This window comes from Thunnus thynnus, chromosome 18 (genome assembly GCF_963924715.1).
Source record: "Thunnus thynnus chromosome 18, fThuThy2.1, whole genome shotgun sequence".
Taxonomy (NCBI): Eukaryota; Metazoa; Chordata; class Actinopteri; order Scombriformes; family Scombridae; genus Thunnus; species Thunnus thynnus.
This window is the reverse complement of record NC_089534.1, coordinates 29569942-29594413: the sequence shown is the minus strand read 5'-3', so window position 1 is coordinate 29594413 and position 24472 is coordinate 29569942. Positions and strand designations below refer to the sequence as shown.

Here is a 24472-nt window from a genome sequence, read left to right as displayed (position 1 = left end):
ATTAAATATAAAAGCAAATTTCGTAACTAATACTTACGCATTTTACTTAAGGAAGATTTAAAATAAAGGACTCTCACTTGCAAATGATTCTGTACTGTGGTATTTCTACTTAAAGTAAAAACTCTCAAAACTTCTTCCATCACTGCTAAACAGGCATCAATTGATCATTAATTAATGACATAGCTGTCCACAGTGCTGAAATAAAATCAAGTGATCCAAATATCCGTATACAATATATATACACTTTCTTTTAACCCAAGATATTGTTTGGGTCATTTTTATACATATAAATATTCAGATATTAGTAGGGTAATAATCTGACAATGTTTTATAATGATAGGAAACAATAAGGAAACAGAGAAGCCGAAAAGGCCAAAATAAAGTATTTTAAACAAAAAACAATATTAAATCTATTAATGAGACAACTAATTACAATACTGTGTAGATAACCTTTTCTTGCCAGGGACTTGAATGATGACAGTGCTTTGGATGATTTTAATTTTGGGTCCAGATCTGAACAATAAGAATAAGCTGAGAATGTTCTTAGTTCTCTCTGTGTAACTCAGTCTGTATCATCCTCTCTTAAACTGACTGGTTCAATCACACAGAACTGTAGAACAAAGCATTTTGTGGACACTCAATTGGACACCGCTTTTTCTGGTGTAATGCTGACAGACTTAATGATGTTTGCTGCAGCATTCAGCTTCTCATGTCCATTTACAAGATTCATTTCTTTCTGTAAGAGTAAAAGTGAAACATTTCCCCTCTGACCCTTTTCCTTTCATTCTCTCCTCATCTTTGCCCCTTGTCCACTCTCACATCCCCATACATCTCCTTTCTTCTGTCCTTCCTGCCTCCCATTCTCCTACTCTTCCCACCAAGCTTCCTTCCTCTACACCTCTTTTTCATCTCCCATTGTGCCCTCTGCCCTTTTACTTGTTTTCTTTTTTCTCCTCTCCTCTTTTTGCCTCTTTCCTTTCCTTTCCTGTATTTTTCTTTTCATAAGTTTTCTCCCCTACCCCTAATTACCCCTTTTTCTAGACTGCCATTTCCTCACCTTTCCATTGTCCTTTTCCTTCTCTCACTCTCTATTTTTTCCTCCTTTTTGCTGTTTTTCCATTCCATTGCTCACTGCTCATCTATTGTGTCCTCTTATCACCTTTCCTCTCCTCTTCTTTTCCTTCTCTCCAATTTCATTTTCTCTTATCTCTATCTTCGTATTCATTACATCCCATTCCCCTTTCCTTTCTATCGCTCTCCTTTCTCTTTTTCATCTCCCCTCCTCTTATACCTTCAACTCTTCTCTATCTTAATCACTTCTTAATTTTTTTCTCCCTTCCTTTTGCATTCTTTACCTTTGTTTCTTTCCCTCTCATGTTGTCTTTATAACCCTCTCTTCTCCCCCCCTCCTACAGGCAAACTGTTGTCTTTCAGTAACTGACGTCGTCTCTTGCAGTAGGCTACGCAGCCGCCTGGCATGCCGGTGCGCCGCGACGTGGAGACACAGCCACAACGCACCAGAGACAGCTTTGCGTCGGAGAGAGGTGTATGCTGACAACTCGCTGTGCAGACTCGCTGTACCACTGCATCCTGACGTAAACACATTGTAGGAAAAAAAAAAAAAACATCACAATGTAAGCGTTACATTCCTCAATGGAGCATCGTCTCCCACTGCGCGCGTCCACGGTGCTTAGCTTCTACAATACAATGCAGACGGTGATGCGGCGAGCAGTGGGTGTGCGCTCCTGAGGACCGCCGTGTGTGAAGAGAGAAGAGGCGCTGTACCCAACCAGCCTCTCAGCCACTAAAGCAGAACCATACGCCGCGGATGATGTGTTTTTACTCCCTGCCGTTCTCCATCCTCTCTCGGTTAAAGTCGACGGAATCGACCGAAAGGGCACCGAGAGATTAAATAAATCGATTTCCTTCAACAGCAGCATCAGGAGCCAGGAGAATCAAGATGAAATTTCCGACTGAGAATCCAAGAAAACCAGGGAACGTGAACCCTCCACCAGGTTAGACTGTTAGTTAGTCGTTTTGTTTAATTTTGGCTGCACAGGCTGCAGGATGTTTTAAGTCAAAAAAAGGCTATTCAAACTGCATTTTCCCAAATTCCCAAATTGGTGAAAGTTCCTCTTAAGTTCATCTCACTACAAGCTGTTTTAAATGACATGCTGCAGTCTGTGAGGATGTTCCTTTGTACAGTCTTTACTGCCTTTATTTGGTCTCCACAACCTGCAGCCACTGTGGTTGTTTCTACCACGCAGCGCCAGCAGGCTTTGTCAATTAAAGATTAATGGTGACCATGAAATGACTCTTTCCAGAGAAATACAGCAGTAGAGGCTGATTCTGCATGCTTAAGTTTACTATGGGAGAATACTGCAGCCGCTTCTTCACTGTGGCATCTCAAAAAGAGAGGGGGGGGGGCATGTGTTGATACCTGGGAAGAAATGACTCAGAGGGAGGAAAGGAAGAGATTCAGATGAGTAGATTATGCTTTGTAGGAAAATGTGACAGAAGCTGCCAGTCAACAAAAGCTTCAGTGTGATGCAGTGGAGAGATCTACACAGGGTTTTGGTTAAAACATTACCTCATCCACTACTGGGTAGATCCCCCCAAATCCTGCATGTGTGTCACGTCCCTTCACAGCATCGGCATGTTTACCCAGCCATTACAGCCTGTACAGGTGATTTATCTGTTCAGCACACAGCCTTCTAAGGAGATATGACAGCTCCCTTTCATTTCCAAGTATTGGTCCCACACCATCAATTTCATTATTTGTGGAACATGCAGTCCGTTCATCAGTGCACCTGTATGTGAACTGTGCATGGAAAGCAATTTTCTCTGCACATTGCAGCTGATTGGTTACATAAATCAAAGGAGTCGATTCCATTGGTTTTCACAAGTATGCTCAGTGTTGGTGAAATGTGGCACAGTGGTCACGATTCCCCAGACCACTGTTACATAACATTATTTAGTGAATAGATGGTAAAATGTAAAAATCCACCTCTTTTGTTTTCTTGACGCTGTCTGTCACACTGGGAGTTAATCTACACTCCAAGCCACAGCCTGTGTTGCTCTAACAGATGGTGTGACATTTAGCAACAAGTTGTGTCTTTATTGACACAGAACACCTTTAATGAGATATTACCTAAAAAATTAGGTAATGCCATTTTCATTTAATCATTTTACCAGCACTTTCATCCACATCTCACAGTCATCTTCAGCTCTTTCAGTTCTACCGTGGTAGTGATTCATCCACTGCATCTGCAAACTCATCTGTTGATGATGATTGTGATATGAAGTTGAAAGCTCTGGAGAAAGATAGTAAGTAGACCTTGAGGTAGAGTTTTCTTATCAAACTACTAAATCTAGAGTCAAGAATGGACTCTCTATTTTGCTTAATTAATTCATTGATTCCTTGGTCTATACAATGTCAAAAACTAGTTTTCAAAAGATTTTAAATCTTCAGGTTGCTTCTTTTGTCCAACCAACAGTACAAAACCTAGAGATATTGCATTTATTACCACATTTTAGGAGCTGGAACTACTAATTTATCTTTAAAAATAAAACAATTATAAAATAGTTGCAGATTAATTTTCTGTCGATTGATCACTCGACTAAATAATTTCATCTTTAGAATTTTCCCGTACAAACAATCTATCTTTTTTGAGATATTTCTCCAAAATCCAGCCTGCCTTGTTGGATATCTTTGGAAGCTTTGACATCTTGTCTAGAATTTGAAATACACTTGTTGGGCCTCATATGCCACTGGCATGAGACATAGGCAGGGCTGCACGTAGTCACAAAGCCTTATAACAAGGAAAGGCACCAAGTCAAACAAAATGACGTCAAATGGACTTCAACTCCCATCATGCTCTGCTTAACTCACACCTGGGTGTGAAATCCAGCAGAGTCAAACTCTCGGCTCCCATTTGATGAGACCCGCCGGAAACACACAGCCGTGATGTCACCGAGATTATAAACACTCCACTCCCTCCTTGGACCAGTGCTTCCGAGCTGCTCGCCAGCTAATGAAAGGAAGTAACTCCTGTAAGTACTTGACTGTAACTAGGCCATACGATCTCAACCTCGCTGGACAAGTGGAGATTCCTCTCTGTTCAACCGAGCACACAGGAGACCGCTTTGCAACCCAGCACTCTTCCACCTTTTCTTCAGAAGAAAGCGAAGGATAACCTCTGTGCCCCGCTCATCTTTAAGTAAGTCAACTCTACTGTTTCCCCCGCAACGCTGCCAAGGATCAGCAGATCAGCAGAGCGCAAGGACAGTTCCGTCAGCATCCGTGCTGAGGAACCGAGCTGGACCCAAAAGACAGACTGAAGCACACCCTACTCACTTCCTTAAGCAACACAAGTAAGAGGCTTAAGTCTGGGCAGAGTTAGGATATTTGAGTGTATTATTTTGTTGTGAAGTTAACCAATTGGAAGTCCGGTTTTGCTGCTGCTGAGGATACTGTGAAGTATTGTTGTGTCTGCTGCTCATTTTGGTTGTGTTTACCATGCCAAACTGATTTGTGTCTGTCCAACTGCTTGGACTGCTTTATGTTAGCCTGCCATTGTGTGCGAGACCGTGGGTTGCATTTAATTTGTTGAAATCAGACCGGTGAATAAATACTGTCGCATGCCATGTCTCTCTCTTCTCATGATCGCTGAGATCTTTTGTTCTTTGGTGTCTTCACCCTCTCCTCTCTAGTAACCCACTTGCATGTACACACACGTGTGTAGACACTCACACACACTACACTGTAGTCAGATATGTGTTGCTAAGCAACAGAGACGCTCAGCTTTGTCCGACATACGTGGTGAGCAAATAACTCGGCAACAGAGTTATCCCCAGTAGTAGTATGATAGATGTTTGTTAATTGAGGCGTTATTGATTTATAATTGGTACTGCTGATGTTAATAAACTCTGTTGTGCATTTAAAGAGAAGCTTCCTGTGATTGTTTGTATACATACTGTGATAAAGGCTTGTTGACGGGGTCAGTGGTCAAATTCAAACCTTCACTGTTCACCTTATCGATGTTAATGTCTCTCAGATATTGACATTTTTAAAGTGAATACCCTTTTTGAGACTGTTTTCACTGTTTTGGTTATTGGTCCCTGATCTCAGGGTGGGCCCCATTGTTATTAATTTACATTAATAACTTTGTTGATTTTTAATAATTAATAATTACTTTGATAATTATTAATTATTGCTAATAACCAAAACCTCCCCCTACTGTGTACCAAAACATTTATGTGGGTAAGAACAATGGGCCTCATGCAAGAAGCACCCGAACGAACAGATTAGTTCTTAAAATGCACGTATGAATGATTTCATCAATTTTATCATACCTAGAATTTTCTCTTACTCCACCACCATCATCAAAACACCGAATGAGGGAGTATCTTTTTGAAGAATTAGTGCTCAGTCCACTTCTGTTTTGTGTTTACTTGCTGTCCATGGGTCACGTTTTCAAAAAACAGAACATAACACAATATCACTGCTATGCTGATGACACACAAATCTATCTTCCTGTAACAATCAGTGACTCCTCCCAGCAAGTTAAATTAAAGACATGTTTGTCAGAAGTCCATCACTAGATGTGCAATAATTTCCTGCATTTTAATGCACACAAGACCGAAATGCTGCTTGTTGGTCCAGCTAGATTCACATCTGTTTTTACAGACTTATACATCAATCTCAGTGGCTTCACAATTTCTCAGACCCATGCAATCAAGAATCTGCGAATAGTATTTGTTCTATCCCTTACATTTGAGCCACATATTAAGTATATAACATAAACTGCCTTCTTCCACCTGCATAAAATAGCCTAAATATGCCAAATGTTATCAAATTCAGATATTGAAATCCTCATACATGCCTGTATAAAATCTGGAATAGACTACTGTAATGCATTTTTCTCTGGCCTACCTAAAACAGCAACAAAAGGTCTTCAATTGGTTCAGAACGCAGCTGCCAGAGTTCTCACAAAGTCTAAAAAACTCAATCATGTAACAATGGTACAGATGTCTCTGCATTGGCTACCAGTTCACACAAGAGCAGATTTTAAAATCCTCTTTCTTACCTTTAAGGCTTTAAATGGATTGGCTCCTTCATATATCTCCAGCCTTATTGCTCCGTATACTCCATCACGTCTCCTCCCTTGGTGCTGGATACTTAATTGTTCCTCAGTTCAATAAGAACACTTTTGGTGGTTGAGCCCCGTTGAGCTCTATTTCTCTGGAATAATCTACCACTGCACATTCAGGAGGCAAGCTCTGTTGATACTTTCAAATGCAGGCTGAAAACACATCTTTTTTCTGTTTACTATGATTTCTAATTTCACCGACTGGGAACCCTAATCACTAATTGTTTTCCTCCTGTACCCTGTTAGGGTTATATGATCCCAGTTTTAAAATCAATAACCTCAACCTTGTGTTGTAATATTAACATTTCTACCAGTATACATGTGTGTGAGTGTGTGTGTATGTGTGTGTACTTTTACATGTATTATTGTGTGCCTCTTTTTTCTGTTGTTGTTTACAGTGTACAGAAACTCTCTGGGTGATGTGCACTTTAAATAAACTGAAGTTGAAGTTGAAGTTGGATAGAAATGTTTCATCATAGGTTAAAGGTTATCCCTCAGAACAACATTGTATTGATTTGCAGTAACCCTTCCCTCTAAGGGGACAAGTGGACCCAAACCATGCCAGCAGAATGGCCCCCAAAGGATAACAGAGTCACCGGATCCCCTCACTGTAGGGGTCAAGCATTCAGACCTGTACCAGTTTTTCCTTTAATTTGTCACCCATCTGTATCTCTGTGACTGTCGCATGACCGCCTCCCATCATGGAATGCTTTGCTTTAGAAAGATTTTTTTAGCATCTAATTCCATGTCAAAGCATTCCCTCTTCATTTCTGTCACAGTGCAGAGCTGGGCTGATGACATGTTAGCTGGATTCATATTTTCTAATTGTTTTCGGGTCTCCTACTGCATGTCCTAAATTTGTTATGTGTTTGTCTTCTGATGATTTCTGAAAGCAGGAATTGAAGTTACGTAATGTTTTTACTCTTCTGTAACTTTTTTGTGAAAAAAACTCGATCACAAACAGAGTGGAACATGGAGCCTTATAAGGCAGTTTTAGGGGTGTGGATTATACTAATGATCAATTCTCACGAACGCGCACCTCCTTATGAACAGGTGGCATTCTTCAGGCTGAAACAAGCGATTTATGATCAGTTCAGGCAGTTAAGAGAGTTTGTTGAATCTCACTTAGGATTTTCTTATTTTCCTCTTATTGCTTTGTGCAAGAACAAATATAAGAGAAAAATAAGAATACATTCATGCATGAGGCCCAATTTTTTCATGGTGATGCAGTATATTAAAGTGTTACTCCAGAGTAGATTTAGTATACATCCATAAAGTTAGGGGACTTTAGGGTAATTTATAAAGGATGTTATTAATTGGTCAAAATCGTTGCAGCAGAGGCGTAGATATCCTGACTTTGAGTGAGTGCGACATGCAATGGCCGTTTCATCGTGCATCACAACATAGAAACCTGCAGCCAGCACACAGTGAACGCATCATATATGCATGCTGCTTTTCTGACTAGTGCCAACCCATTAGGAAGCAAGTTAAGACATGGCTTTGTTTTGACTTGCATCTTACCTTTTAGTCACCAGGGTCATGCTCCAAAAGCACTGCATCCTACATTTCCCATAATGCAACTTATTTGACCTTCCCTGTCAGGTGAATCTCCACGCCTTTGAAATGCCACCTCCAGTTTCCAATGCAGGCTTTCAGCTGTAAATGTCTACAAGCTGAGATGACCCTGATTACATTTGAGCTGTGTGATATGACGATATATATTGTGTGAAAAGAGAAAAAACGTCTATCGTTTCATATTATGCGCTATCGTTTATTTCATTGTGACATAAATCACACTCTTTACGGCAATATTTTTCGTCATTGGAGTCATTTTATTGCACTTACAGTAACGTAACGAGTGTAGTTGTCGTCAGCTCTCCAACTTTCCACCACTGTCTGTCTCTCCTCTGCTGCGCTGCACACACAAGGGTGCAGCTTTGCCCGCGCTGAGAAAGAGCAGAAAAGAGGAGAGAGGAGGTGAGACGGCAACCATAAATGACATGACATGAAATGACTTTATTTTTGCTATGTACCAAATTTATGTGCACTCATTTAATTTCAGCTCAGTGTGAGAGTCTTAGCTGTGATTTGCTGTCATTTATGGTCACACTTCTCTTCTCTGCTCTCCATGGTGCACCACAGGCAGGGCTGAGCCCTCCTTGTGTGTGCTACACACACAGGAGGGACAATGAACCAGGTGAAGTACTCTTGATGACAACTGCACTCGTTACGTTATGTTACTGTAAGGTGGGACCTTGTATGGTACACCTGTACCCATTCAGCATATGAATGTGTGTGAATGGGTGAATGTGACTCGTAGTGTAAAAGCACTTTGAGTGGTTGGAATACTAGAAAAACACTATATGAGTACAGTCCATTTACCTTTTACCATTTACCATATGGACTATAATTTATTCGCCCTGAGGACTTTCTTTCTGTCAGTCTTTCTGTCTCCCTCCAGCTCTTTTTTTATAAAGGTATTAGCAGACATTTTGAAAACAAACAAATTGTCCTTGCCAGTGCTCATACGAAAGGTCATTCATGCTGTTTACCCGTTGCATGTCAGAGCGTTCACCAGCAGGAAACATCACTTAATCATTCAAGTCAAGTCAAGTCAAGTCAATTTTATTTACATAGCGCCAAATCACAACAGAAGTTGTCTCAGGGCACTTTTCACATAGAGCAGGTCTAGACCGTACCCTTTAATTCACAGAAACCCAACATTCCCCCCATGGGCAAGCACTTGGTGACAGCGGCAAGGAAAACTCCCCTTTAACGGGAAGAAACCTTGAGCAGAACAGTGCTCTAGGTGGGCGGCCATCTGCATTTTTTTCACAGAACCATTCAAATGTGCAGTGTATTGACAGAAAACAACAGAAACAAGTCAACATAACTGTAATAGTACAGATAAACAACCCACAAACAACTTTTATTGATTTTATTTATTAATTTAATTTAAATTTAATTTATTTTATTTATCATATACATTTTTTATTTTTTTTAACTGAGGATTCCAGGTCCTTCTCTGAATACCTTGAAGGCCCTGACTGTTCACCACTGATGGTGCCTGACCATTCAGGGCTTTGAAGGTGAGGAGAACGAATTTAAATTCTCTTCTATATTTCACAAGAAGCCAGTGCAGAGAAGCTAAAATTGGAGACAAAGGATCTCTTTTCCTAGTTTTTATCAGTACATGTGCAGCTGCATTCTGGACCAGCAGTTTTTAGAGACTTGTTGGAGCAGCCTGATAATAAGGAATTGCAACAACCTAGCTTAGAAGTAAAAAATATGTGGACTAGCTTTTCTGCATCTTATTGAGGACAGGATGTGCCTGATATGCCTTTTTGCAATGTTACTTAGGTGAAAAAAGGTTGCCCTTGAAACTTGTTTTATGTGGGAGTCGAAGGACATATCCTGATCAAAGATACCTCCTAGATTCCTATGGTGGTGCTGGAGGCCAGGGCAATGCTGTCCAGTGTAGTTATATAATTAGATAATGTGTTTCTGAGGTGTTTAGGGCCAAGCACGGTAACTTCAGTTTTGTCTGAGTTTAGTAGGTCTTTATGTCCTTAAGGCATGCTTGGAGTTTAGTTAACTGATTGGTTTCATCTGGCTTTATTGATAAATATAATTGGGTATCATCTGCATAACAATGAAAATTTATGGAGTGTTTCCTAATAATATTACCTAAAGTAAGCATATATGAGGTGAATAATATTGGTCCAAGCACAGAAACTTGTGGAACTTCGTGTCTGACTTTTGTGTGCATGGAAGATTCATCATTAACATGTACAGACTGAAATCAATCTGATAAATAGGACTTAAATAGCTTAATGCCTTTAATGTCAATGAAATGTTCCAGTCTCTGTAATAGGATTTGATGATCAATTGTGTCATATGTAGCACTAAGGTCTAACAAGACAAGTACAAAGAGAAGTCCTTTGTCCGATGCAATTAAGAGGTCATTTGTAACTTTCACCAGTGCTGTCTCTGTGCTATGATGCACTCTAAATCCTGACTGAAAATCCTCAAATAAACTATTGTTATGTAGAAAGTCACATAACTGATCGGCGACTGCTTTTTCAAGGATCTTAGAGAGAAAGGGAAGGTTAGATGTAAGTCTATAGTTGGCTAAAATGCCTGAATCAATAGTAGGCTTTTTAAGAAGAGGTTTAATTACAGCTGCTTTAAGGGACTGTGGTACATAGCCTGTTACTAAAGACAGAGTGATAATATCTAGTGAAGAAGTGCTAGCTAAGGGTAAGACATCCTTAAGCAGCCTAGTTGGGATGGGGTCTAAGAGACAGGTTGATAGTTTAGAAGAAATAGTTGGAATTAGTTCAGGAAGATCGATTGGAGAAAAACAGTCTAGATATATATCAGGTTTTACAACTGTTTCTTAGGTTCCTGTGTTTGGGGGTTTTGGGTGCGCTGAGCAAATCTCGTGAGAGACTCAGCAGCCACATATTTCTCTGTTCTCTGTTTAGTGTCGTTAGGTTGGGCTAATCCATTGTTGCTAACTTTGGAGCTAATAAATAAAAGAGGATTCTGTGGAAAGGCTACTAAATGTTCAATTTTGATGCCATATTTCAGAACAAGGTCGAGGATGTGGTTAGTGAGTGGGTTTATTTATGCTCTGAGAGAAACCAGTGGAGTCTAAAAATGAGATAAACACAGTGCTAAGGCTATCATTATCAATGTCCACATGAATATTAAAGTCACCCACTATATTTACTTTATCTGTACCAAAGACTAAACTTGATAAAAAAAAAAACTCAATAAAAAACCCATAAAAATTCAGAGTACGGGCCAGGAGGGCAGTACACAATAACAAATAGAGCTGGCTTTTCCGGTTTGGGTGTGAAAGACTAAGAACAAGGCTTTCGAATGAGTTTAGGTCTAGGGTTGATTATTAGGCTTGAGTTGAAAATGGCTGCAACTCCATCTCCTGTGTCAAGGAGTGTGAGTATTAATATGACTGAGAAGAGTGGATTAATTTAGGCTGACATATTCTTCATGACACAGCCAGGTTTCGGTAAGACAAAATAAATCAGCATTGAGAATTTTAGATTATTCACAAATTTGTTTATAAATTTTTAAATGGTTTGACCCCCCCTCCACTATGTGACTTTGTGTACACTTGCTCAGTAAGTTCTATTAGATCCAGAATATCCTCTATACAAGATTGTACCATACCATTTCTTCGCACTGCATTTGAACAGTCAGCTTTCTCTGTGAAAGCCACATCTCAGTGGAATGTCCTACCTGATGATATGAAGAGCTGCAGTTCAATTAGTGCATTCAGAACCAGGTTGAAGAACCTGCTGAAGGCTGCCTAGCTCTGTGACCACTGAGTCTGGATTTGATCTCATGGTCCTCTCAAATAATCTTGCTTTTGGTTTGACATGCTTGAATTGTTGATTTCTTGTGACATTTTGGGTGGATGTGATGTGCTATTGTGTGTAGCTTTGTATTTTGTATATTGTGTTTTTTGCTTTATACTGTTTGTTGTTGTGCTATTATATGTTTTGATTGTGGTGGACCACAGATGTAAATTAGCTTTGATTTAATTCTGGTGCAGTGCATCATTTATGATAAAAACTGCACACTGTCCCGATAAATAAACACAATAGATGACAGAGATCAAATGTTTAAGAGTCCATGTTTAATTCTCCTATTTTGTTGTATTATTGCAGTGGTGGTGTTCATTTTTATTAGATTTTTATGCTCAACTCCTCTTCTTTTCTGCAGATACACAGCACCCAACAGTTGTTCATTTTTCCTTTGTTTCAGTGGCAGTCCAGACCAACCTGGTCCCCCCCAAGAAGGTGCAGTCAGGCATGCTTCAGTCCAGCCTGGTGCAGGCCAGTGTGGCCACCATGCAGAACCCTATGGGCTGCTCTCTGCCGCGCCTCTCTGTCTCCACCCGCCCTGCCAGCATGGTGGCCAGCATGGAGGCAGTGGCCGACGGCTCAGCCCCCTTCACCATGATGAAGTTGAAGACTGTGCTGGCGGTGTTTGTAGTGGTTGTGGCCTATCTGGTAGCGGGGGGCCTGGTGTTCCAAGCGTTGGAGCAGCCCTTCGAAAACAACCAGAAGATCACCATCACCGCAGAGAAGGCAGCCTTCCTGCAGAAACACCCCTGTGTGTCCCCAGACGAGCTAGAGGCTATCATCAAGGTAAGACCAGCCGCTGGTCGATACTTCAGCTTTACCTCAGCCCTGGATGTGGTCCCCAGTGGGGCCTCAGGTCTACTGAAACCTGAGCTTCATATTGATCTGACGCCATTCAAGCTCCTCACATACTCCAGACTCCACCAGCCACCCTGGAATTGGATATAAACCATACTAAACAGTCTAGTACATACAAAAGTGTAGATGTCTGAAGGGCTACCATAAATCCTTGAAACTATGAAGTTGAACTTCAGATTTGCATATCTTTTGTTATTATGTTATTCACATAACTTGAAATTATATGAATCTTACAATAGTATTTCTCTGAGATGATTTCGTTCAGGTGGAAGGCCTTAACTTCAACACAGCTGAGACTAGGACTGACATGACTAGTTAAGAGATTTTTCAATTGAAAGAAAACTAATCAATAACAATATGAATAATGGACAATGAATTGTCATTTGTCAAGCAAACAATAAATATTCTCTGCTTCCAGCTGCTAAAATGTGAGGATTTACTTCTTTTCTCTGTATCATTAGACATTGAATCTCTTTAGGGTTTTTTCTGTTGGTTGGACAAAAATGCTATTTATTATTGAGATGTCACTTTGTAATTTAGTGTAATAAGTATTTTTCACTGTCACTTCCCTGACATTTTAATTGAATAATTAAGTTAAATAATAATCAAAAAAATAATATGTAGGTGTAGCCCAAAGTGAGTTCGTCTTTACCAGTTTAGTTCAAACCTGCAGGAGCCAGATGTACCAGCTGTTTGTATGTTCACACTTAGCCTTGTTATACCATACAGTGTTTACAATGGAGATGTACACATTGATAACTTAAAGCCAGTTGCACCACAAAAGATTTTACTTTACTAAGTTTAATGTTGCAACCAGATTAAGCAAATCACTTGTTTGACACTAGCTAGTTGTTACTAAGAAAGAGCCTGGAGAGGAATTTACACTTAAACTTGTATGTAATGGGTCAACAAATTGCTGGAACAACCAAATCCAGAACTTTAGAGGACATCTCAGAGTTTGCAAAGATATCAAACATCAAAAATTTAGAATAGTTCTATTTGATGTAAGGGTGCAGTCATTAAAAACATGGTCTCCTGGGTTTTCAATGTTTCACTCGTCTCAACCTGGTAATAACGTGATCTGTATCTGAATAATGACATCTGATCACAAGCCTTTGCATTTATAGTATTCTTGTAATCTGCAAATTAAACAAATATAAGGATTCACGTTGAGAGAAGCCATGCTGCTTTTGGGGCTTGGAAATCATCGTCCTGTTATCCATATTTAAGCATTTAAGTAACTTCTTGTGAGGGAAAATACAGTAACTATTACCTGTTTTGATGAGCAGCTTGAGCTAGCAGGAAGAGACACTGTTAAGTGACCTTTCAACTTGTTCTTAAGAATGTGGTCAAATTGAGATCTGATCACAATGCTAGCCAGAACACCCTAAGATATGGTCTGGCTGATCTGATCACATTCTGATAACAATGTTTCTAAGTCTAAGAAGAAAATGGGCGATGCCACTCTGTTTGCCTTTGGGTGTCTGTCACTGCTGCCCTATGTGTCGTGGTGTTCTGTCTGAATGATAATAACCTGGGTACTTATTGTGTCGGCTCTGTCCTTCAGTATACATGCCAGGGTGACATGACAGACATTATCACTCATTGTCACTGTAAACGTATGTTGAATTAAAACCTCGCTTAGGGGCCCGTCGTCTCACAATCCATCCAGGATTCTCACGATGGAAAAGGAAAAATGCTATTCAGTTTTCTTTTATATGAGTCATAGCCTTGTAATCATCAGTAAAAAAAGAGCAATGTCTGTGTAACTTCCCACTGATCTTCCTTCCTGTCGTCTGTGGCTGGAAAACCCCTGGAGCTCTGTGATTCTTCCTTTTACAGCTTTTCATGCATTCATACAGTAAGCCCCTCTCAGACCTGGAATCTGTAACATCACTGGCTTCTATCTGTTACAGTAATGGCTTTCTGTTATTCAGACATGTCTGTTGTGTAAATGTTTATGATGGCTTTATTCCGACGTGACAGGACCAATATAGATATAGCTGCAATCCTTGCGCGATATCGGTCATGTTATCCGTGTTAGTGTTGTCATTGCAGGAGAACGGTTGTGAGTTGGAAAATAATGTTACCAACAAAGAAGAGCATTCTCTGTTCCCTCCCAGGCTGCATCAGTGATGGATTTCAAAGCTTATGATTTATTGTGTAGTATTTTGCTGTATGTTCATATTGTAAGAAGTTGAACATTACACAACTCAGAACTGGGTACTGTGAACACAACTGCTGCGAGTGTGTTCACAGTACCCGGATACCAATGTTTCAGAAGAGACAGACCTGATGGAAGAGTAGGAGGGGTGCTTTTTTATGTGAGAGACAACATCAAATGTGAATGTGTGGTTTATAATGTGAGTAACACGTTAGAATATGTTGGGATAAAACTAATGTTATCCCAACAAATGTCTTTTAACATCATAGGTGTCTATAGGCCCCCTTCTGCAGATGACACTTTCTATGATCAACTCACAGAGGTCTTGAAAGACTGCAATCTCAACAAAGAATTATTACTCATGGGTGATATTAATGTGAACTGGGAGGATAAAACTAAGAGGAAAAAACTAAAAATGATCACAGAGAAATTCCAACTAGAACAACTAGTAAAAGGCCCAACTAGGATTGCAAAATGCTCCAGTACACAAATCGATCTGATATTTACTAACAAACCAGAAAGAATAACTAAAAGTTATAATTTAATCACTGGCTTATCAGATCATAACCTAACCCTATGTGCAAAAAAACTGACTGAAAGTAGATTTAAGACCACAGCAACTAAGACAATGATCCTTCAATGCATACCCAGAGCTAAGCAAGAAGAATTTATCAATGAAATTAACAGATTGAACTGGGATGATGTACTGTCCTCTGATGATCTGGACTATGGCTGTGATACTTTACTCACAGAATCAACTCTGTGAGGGAAAGATTTAATGAGAGGATACAGATAAAATCTAAAAATAAAAACAATTTACCGTGGTTTAATGAAAATTTGTGGAAACTAATGAAATCTAGAGATGCCGCACTAAGGAAGGCAAATGAAGCTAGAAGGGACACTGACATGCTGATTTATAAAGGTTTAAGGAACAAAGTTATCCAAGAGCTAAGAGAAGTTAAATCTAATTTTTATCTCAATATTTTGAATGAGGCAAAAGGCAACAGTAAATTGATCTGGAAAAACATTGATAATCTCACAAGGAGGGACCCAAAATTTTTAGGAGATTTTAAACTCAAAGTACAGGGAAAGTTAATTGAAGATCATCTTACTGTTGCTTCTGTCTTTAATATTTTTTTTCTTGAGTCTGTATATGAGTTAGAGACCAACAGATATTGTTCCTATAGATGCGACAGGCCAGGTTTTCGAGCTAGTAGAAACTAATGAGTTACAAGAAAACAAAATCAACAGCTCCTTAAAAAGCTCCAAAAGTAGAGATGCTTTCCAATTTGACACTATGTTTGTCATATCACACAAAAATATTTTAACTCTCCCTATTGCTCATTTAATTAACTTGTCTTTTAAACACAGCTCGTTCCCTGATGACTGGAAATGTGCCATCATCACGCCTATTTTTAAATCTGGAGAGCACCTTGAAGCCAGTAACTACAGACCAATAAGTATACTGCCAGTACTCTCAAAGGTTGCTGAGAAAGTTGTCATTAAACATCTGACAACATTTCTTAATACAAACAATTTTGGTCTACATTGTATGCAATTTGGCTTAAGAGCAAATCATTCCACCAAAACTGCTACCTTGCACTTAATAGAGCAAATTAAATCAAGACTTGACAAAGGAGGAGTAGTTGGTGCTCTATTTTTAGATCTGCGTAAAGCATTTGACACAGTCAATCATGATGTTTTAATATTGAAACTCTCTAAATTTAACTTCTCATATGGAGCACTGGCATGGATGTCTTCATATTTATCTAATAGGAGACAATGTGTTAAAGTTGGTGACACACTGTCAAGTAACATGAAGTGCACAATTGGTGTTCCACAAGGGTCAGTGTTAGGTCCCCTATTATTTAGCCTATATATGAATGAGTTCCCTCAACAATGTCATGATGCAGAACTACAAATGTATGCAGATGACACCGTTGTGTAGACACATGCAAAAAAAGCGAGTTAGCTGCTGCAAAGCTAACAATTGCATTGGAAAGGATCACACATTGACTTGATCAATCACATCTGAGTCTAAATGTAAACAAGACAAAGGGTATGTTTTTCTCTAAGACTATGGTACAACCTCCTAATGCAGATATTTTCATCAAAGGTGAAAAAATTGACATAGTTACTAATTTTAAATATCTTGGCGTGACACTAGATCCAAATTTGAACTTTAAGAAACATGTTTAAAAAAATGGTTAAAACCATGAGGTACAACTTATGGAATTTTAGACATATTAGATATTAATGCATGCTATGATTCTTTCCCATATGTCTTATTGCATCACATGTTGTTGGCAGGCTGGAGTAACAGCCATAAAACCTCTTGAGTCCTTATATAAACAAACTCTAAAAACTCTGGACAGAAAGCCAATGCATTTCCATTACTGTAGGGTACTGGAGAAACACAATTTACTGAGCCTTGAGAATTTTAGATTATTCTTAAATTTGTGCCTAGTTTATAAATTTTTTAATGGTTTGGCCACTCTATCTACTATGTGACTTTGTGTACCTGCGCTCAGTTAGTTCTATTAGATCCTCCAGAATATTCTCTATACAAGATTGTACCATACCATTTTGTTGCACTGCATTTGAGCAGTCAGCTTTCCCTGTGAAATCCACAACCCAGTGGAATGCCCTACCTGATGATATGAAGAACTGTAGTTCTATCAATGCATTCAAGACCAGACTGAAACATGTACTAAAGACCAATCTGTGTGACCATTGAGTCACACAGCTGAGTTTAGTTAACATTATTTCTAATTGACATTGTGGGTGTATGTGATGTGCTGTATGTGGCTTTGTATTTTGTATTTTGTATGGTGTGTTCTGTGTGTTTTTTTTTTTGTTTGTTTGGTTTGTTTTTGTTTTTTGTTTGTTTGTTTGTTTTTTGGGTTTTTTTTTTTTTTTTTTGCTTTTTACTGTTTGTTGTTGTGCTGTTGTATGTTTTTTGTCGGGGACTATAGAATCAAATTAGCTTCAAGCTAACTCTGGTGCAGTGCATCTTTAATGTTTCAAACTGCACACTCTCCCATTCAATAAATAAATAAATCAAATTTAGAGAGGTAGGCTAAATGCCTGATGAATATTTTGGTTTTCTATGGGTTTATCTCATATTTTGCCACAAACCTTGAGGGAGAAAAGCAATGAAAACGGACCAGAGCTTGTGTTTCAAATAGTGTAGTAGAAATGTTCAACCTAGTACAACTTCTGTTGTGACTTCCAAAAGAGTAAGTTATATTGCACAAACCTTCACTACGAGCAAAGTAGGAAATTAGTTACAAGTGGGAAAGACAATCAAACCTCCATGTTGTAATTAGGAGATATTCGGAATTTAATATCTCCCATGATATCTCCCATGCAAAAGTGTCAACAAACAAACCATTGGCAAAATGGCCGCACACCACCAGTGGCAATCACATCTAAATGAAATCAGTATTAACACTAATTGTTTCTGTCATTTTTCACTTGTTCTATAAATATGTAATGCAATAAAAATAGTTTAGAATTAATTTACATTTGTCTGTGTGACTACAAAGGTAGAATCATGGGTAACCATTTTGGAATAATGCGTGAGCACTCCCAAGCAGGAGAGGTTTTCCTCCTGTCTTATTGTGCTGAGATGGAGTAAAGGGAACATTATTCAAACATGAGTCTATTAGCCTGTAACCTGGGGCTTCCCAGAATCTGAACTTCATAGAACCTTGTGAAGCTTTGATTCAATTCAATTCAATTCAGTTTTATTTATGTAGCGCCAAATATTAACAAAAGTTAGCTCAGGGCACTTTCACATAGAACAGGTCAAGACCATACTCTTTAAAGATACAGATACAAGGTTCCTCCTTGCCTGTCAAACCCCTCTGTTTGGTTTGCTCTACTGTGTGCAATATGATCCTTTATTTTCTTATGATCATGTTTCCTCTTTTTAAGTTTTTCCTGCACTTTTAGGGCATTAGAATATGTTGTCAGATGCTGAGAAATCTTCTGGTTAACCTTTTGGTTGTCCTGCCCCATACAGATGCAGTAGTAAAATGGTGGTTACTGTGTTTGCGATTTGATGAGGCATCTGCTGGACCAAAGGGCGTACAAAAGGGCCCCATAGCCGTGCACTACACTGGACAAGCAGCTGTGACCGCTACGCACTTCTTGACCAAGCTTTCAACTCATGTTGCTAAGGACACAGAAACTCCTTGAGCAAGTCAACACAACATCAAACAGTGAAACAGAGTTACACACAGTTACTAATGTTTTCCTGTTGCATCCACTCACTTGTTAGATGATGGAAGCACTGACCCAAGAGAATGATGATAATATAAGAAAAACTGTATTCAATGAAGAGATTGAGGGTCAACTAGTAGCCTATGAGAAAAGAAAAGTGCTGTCAGGACAGAGGGAGAGAAGAGTGGAGCAAAATGCTGCTCCCAGTGATGGAAGAAGTACTCAGATCCTTAATTCCAAGTCAAATTTAAAATTTTACTTGTGATATATTATGTTAAATGTAACTTGTATTATTACAGACACATGACCTTATAAGCAACAGTTGCTATGGTATAAACTTTGATATTATTTGTTTTAATTAATTTTGTTGTTGTTGAAATGTATGGGGCCAGAACAGTGACATTTACACTTTGGCATTGAAAATAAAATTTGGCATTGAAATCAAATCTGCACTGAAGAAAGAAACATGTATTAGCACTGAAACAAGTATTGGCACTGAAAAAAGTTGCACTGAAAAATAAAACACAGGCATTTTAAAAAAAATACAATCTTTCAATCTTATTATCGTATTTTATTTTGATATTTTTTGCATGATGATGTGTTTTTCAATGTCAATCTTAAGATTTTTTCTTCATGTCTGTCTTTTTTCAGTGACAGGTTTTTTTTTACGCTATCAGTATTTTTTCAGTGTCACCGGTTTTCAGTTTCAGCTTTCTCTTTTTCAGTTTCAACTTTCTGTCACCGTTTTGGTGTATGGAGGCGGGCCCTTGCTGGGCCTACATTACCCAGTGTGTCTTGCGATGCGACGCAGATTGGATATCCCAGAGCGCTGTGTCATGGTGGAGATTTTGAGTCAGATTGTTGTAATTTTCACTCTAGGACTGTTAATATCTCACTTTATTAAGATTAAATATTTTTTCAGGCAAGAAAGTAACCATGTAGATTCCAAATATGTGGTCAGTTTATCCAAATAACACCCGTTTGTAAATCTGTTGCAACGTTTTCGGAGATGTGATGAGCCGCCGGCCGGGAGAAAGCAGCCAGTCATCTCAGCTGCTAGCAGCCCAAGTGCTGCGTCGTCATCCCGGGGAGAAAATGATCTTTGGTGATATACCGCTAGCTCTAATATCTCCATAGCATTTTGATACGCGATATAATCCTCTTCGAAGATAAATGTTGGAGTCACAGATTAATTGTAGCTGCCACATTAGTTTGTCTGAATGTAAGTTACAGTGAAGCTTCATTTTCTTTCTGGACAGAATAGCAGCGCTGCCTCTGGGGCTCTGTATGTACAGATATCACTGCATTTACATGAATATAAATGTATTAAAACGAACAGATCAGTCTATATTAAATTTCGTTTTATTTTAGTAAGCGTCTTCCTGTCCTCAAGTAAGATACCATCAAGAGATACTTGCCACCAAGCCTAACAACTTTTCTGGGGGAAAATCTGCTATAATATTTCCATTTTATGCAATTGTATACTTCTGCTTCACTATATAAGTGGCTGTGGCTCAGGAGATAGAGCAGGTCATCCACTGATTAGAAGATCAGTGGTTCAATCCCCATCCCCATTTAACTGGTTACTTTACAGATTAAAACTTTACACATAAAATATGTATCAACAAATAAAATATGATGCATTATTATAGATTAAACTATCCAATGGTATGTAAAGCAGTTAACAAGCGCACCATCGCACAAGCGGTAAAAGCAGGGCTTTTACTTTTAACAGACCATGTTTAGTGTGGTATTAATAGTTTAAAGTTTTGAGTAGGCTACTTCTTCTACTACTGCCAATACCAACATTCTTAATTAAATAAAGGGTGAAAATAAAGCACCAAGGAGGCCCAGGACTGAGTTTGCCAAGGGCCCCCAAATCACTAAATCCACCCCTGCTTATAGATGTATCACCTCCTGAGCAGTGGCCAAATTTAGTTCTAGGAAAACAGTGGACACAAAAGGAGAACACAAAAATAGATATATGTAAAGCTTTGTTAATTTCCTGCAGTGAAAAAAGGTGCATCATCTTCAACTGCCATCACATTTATGCAGTGGTTTTTAAACTGTAAGGTGGGAGCTGAAGGGGGGAACGAGAAGGAGGGAAGAAGAGACGTAGGTGTGAGCATTGCAAATAAACATCCATATATCTGCTCAGAAATAATATGAATAAGACTGATTGATTGAGTATAGGTTTTTACATGTAGCACTGTCTGGCCATATTTTAGGTTTAGGTGTCAAACCTCTCATACATCATTTGAGAAAATGGCTTAGAAACATTTCTACAAACTACCAGAGGGCACACGTTGATGATTAATGCCAGAGCACATGAATCAAGGCTATGCATGAAAAGCCCCATCTCATAAACGGATCTTAATTTGACTTGTGGTGCAGCCCTCTGACTTTTGCTAACACCAGGGCTTTTCACAGCCAAATGCTCCCAGCCACTCGTAAAGCAATGTAGTAACACCCAGTTATTTGGCCTGGACGGTTATTGACCTCAGCAGCAGTGAAAACCTGTATGATAATGGACAGGATAATGGAGAGCACAGCCGCTGCAGCTGAGCCCGAAAAGCTGTTATGGATCTGTGCCATTGCTGTTTCACTACCTAACACATCCAACAGTAGCTACACAAGAGAAGCAAATAAACTCAGATCTGTGTAGTAAACCCCTCCTCTCACATATGCCACAATAGGAAATGACTGCTGTAATTGCTTGCTAGAGATTTGTATCATATAGGATTTTATTGATACTACTTCTCTTATTGATTCTCCTTATTGGTTCGGTTCTTTATCAATACTTTTATCAGTTCTTTTTCATTTCTAAAGAATTGATTTTTAAAACAAATAAATTCAGAACAGGATTAGAATTGATTTATATTATAAATATAACTAAAAATCAATAATATTTCACTGGAAACTAATTTAAAATGTCAATAACATAAATAATATTCCTGACATCAAAATACTAAGTGAAGATTAGAGAGAAGACCTGCCTGGAGGTACCAAGAGTAGTGTGTTCCTGCAATAGAGGAGGCTGCAGTGTCAGGACAGCATGTCTAGGACTCCAGTTTCAAATTGGATAACTAAGGACCTAATTTCTAGGACACATGGACAAGATGGACAACAATCAGACTCTGACTACTGAATGTGAATCAAGTTATTTTTGTTGAACATTAAAACAATTCTGGTGTCTTGAATTGGACAGCAACAGCTGTATCCACGGAAGATTCCCTAGTGTTTCCTTGTGTTTCTTCTCCCCTGTGTTCACAATGCCCCCATGTCCGTCTCTCTCTGTCTATGGGTACATCTCAAGTCTCTTAATTGCATCCACGTTTCCCTCACTTGCATCTTTTCCTTGCGTCTTAGTCCCTCCCACCGAGGAAACCATGCGAGGAGAGAATAAACTGTGAAATATGTTTTTAGAGAAAAGAGATGTCCTTTCCTCTGAAGTGTCATGTGAAGTGTTTCTGATGACAGTGGCAGCTGATCACAGCTGGTCTGGTGTCAATCAGCTTTAACAGCTGCAGTAACTTCTGATGGACTTTGTGTTTGCATTCATGCACTGTGCCTGTTACCTGTTTGACAAACACCTGCACATGAATAAAAAACTGCGTTCTATATACTGTGTCCTGCTCAGAGGCACATGAACCATTTCTACTGGCAGAATGCATTTATATTATTTATAAATTATTTATTGATATCCTGATAGTGAATTCATTTATTAATAACCCAGAATATAATTTTGGTGTCTTTTGAACATTGGAAATTATTTATTGGGCTAAATGTTTCATATCAAACCCGACACTCATCAATTTTCAGCCTCACATGTGACTGAATGGAAATGACGATAAATGATGTAAAATATAAATGTGTCTAAAATGTGTTTCTTGCTGACAGACTCTCCCTTACTTACTAATTTTATCCATAATAAAAGTTAATGGGGGAAATAACAGATAATGACAAGAAGAATATTTCCAATAAATGAAGAAAGTTGTTTATGGTTCTTTTGTTGATCAGACCAACAATTAAAACAGACTTTCAACTAGATGGTGTATCAGAAAACAAAACATAAAACTTGGGAGTGATACACTTGAATTTACTCTATTATCTGTCTTCACTCCAGTATGAAACTGCAGTCTTTACTCCTCAGAGCAGAAATAAGACCTTTGAGACGGCCTTCATGATGGCAGACCAGAATAACTTCTGTGTTAAGCGAGGAACAAGGAAAGATCAAATAAGAGATTTGAGATGTACCCTATGCTTTGTTTGTGTGTGTGTTGGCATGGATGTGGCTCTGCTTATCCTGCACACTTGTCTGCAATCAGCTCATCACCTCTCCCAGTCTTCTCATCTGCCTCTCATCATTGCCTCTTTGCCTCATTGCTTCTTTGCCAGATTGTTGTTTCAACCACAGTGGTAGTTACATTTCAAGTAGCCAACTTTCCTTATATTCTTAGTGATTCAGTTTCTTCATGTTTTGTGTACTAACCTGCCTTTCTTGCATCCCAGAATCATCATCTGCTTACCCCTGTGTCGCTGGATCCCAATTCCCATTCCCCATTCAAAATGTCTAGCCTTAAGCCTAATTTATGTCTGTGAAATGATCTCAAAATGTCCAATCTGACCAATCAGGTTCTCTTTTTCAACATGCATTAGCAATCCAAGAAGGGAGATCCTTGCCCAAATTGAAAAGATGCATCACATGCTCAACTTTGTTCCACCCAACAAAGTTGAGCAAGGTCAGAACCTATTTAGAGAGCGATTTCAACCATGCAGTTCCCCATAAAGGTAAAGTAAACATTCTCTTGGGAAATTCAAATGGAGTTACAATGTGTCTATGCTTTAAAAGCACCCTAAATGTTATGATCAATTCTATTTGAGCAATGAATCAAAATAAGTCCCTCTCTGATTTGTAAGTGGTGACCAGATCCTTGATTCAGATTTTGGGTATTCATAATTTACACTTTTTAATAATATGATCATAAAATAATATTACTACAATTCTACTTCTTCTTATGTTTTAGGGTGTACCATTCACAGATGTGGGTTAGATTGTCAACCACAATGGCATTACCACCGCATCCACTGCCAGTCAATGCTGTCACGTAAACCAGACTTCATTAAACACCTGTCTTTGTACAAGGAGAAGCACCCTGCCATACCCCCCACCATCCCAGCTCCAACAATCACCACCATCCCAGCTCCAACAACCTGCATTGTGCCAACCACCCCAAGTGAACAGATGTCTGTGTGAAGTCAGTCCTACAGAAAAAATGTCCCATATGCTAGGTTCTCATGAACAAAAAAACTTAAAAAGGCACATAGAAAGGAAACACACGGGCAAACATTAGGGCATAACAAGTTCTCACCTTTAGAGTAAATGTATAGATCCCGAGAATGGAGTCTGTGCCGTCCACAAATGTTGTCATGGTACCAGCACTCCTCTGCATGTTCAAACTAAAGTATGGGGGGAATATCTACATATTTCTGTGAATCCACTGAGAGAGGTGAACATGGAATTGGCATGGAGGAGTGGATTGAAAGCATATCAATGCATACTCCCCAAACAATAACATACTGTACATCCTATGCCTCCTCTCCGGTACTTCATGAAGAAGGATAAAAAGAGGGACTGCATCAATTGGCAAAACCTTGCCAAAGGCAACCATGCACCT

The 24472-nt window shown here is 39.0% G+C and overlaps 1 protein-coding gene across 2 annotated transcripts; it reads left to right on the top strand.

Moving 5' to 3' along the window:
- The first annotated feature begins 1259 nt into the window (after nucleotides 1-1259).
- On the top strand, nucleotides 1260-19369 carry LOC137169509 (potassium channel subfamily K member 10-like). Of its 2 annotated transcripts, XM_067572737.1 has the most exons (3): nucleotides 1260-2015; nucleotides 11946-12331; nucleotides 18595-19369. In XM_067572737.1, exons 1-3 carry the CDS (start codon nucleotides 1961-1963, stop codon nucleotides 18601-18603), a joined length of 450 nt encoding a protein of 149 aa, XP_067428838.1. In that variant the 5' UTR covers nucleotides 1260-1960; the 3' UTR covers nucleotides 18604-19369. The 2 variants fall into 2 exon arrangements, with proteins under 2 accessions (XP_067428838.1, XP_067428837.1); XM_067572736.1 differs by lacking the exon at nucleotides 18595-19369 and having other exon boundaries at nucleotides 11946-12814.
- The last annotated feature ends 5103 nt before the right edge of the window (nucleotides 19370-24472 follow it).

Bases quoted from the DNA above. Each gene is read 5' to 3' on its own strand.
- LOC137169509 (XM_067572736.1), top strand. From the start codon at position 1,961: ATGAAATTTCCGACTGAGAATCCAAGAAAACCAGGGAACGTGAACCCT. The intron at 2,016-11,945 runs GTTAGACTGTTA...CCTTTGTTTCAG, and splicing joins GAACGTGAACCCTCCACCAG to TGGCAGTCCAGACCAACCTG.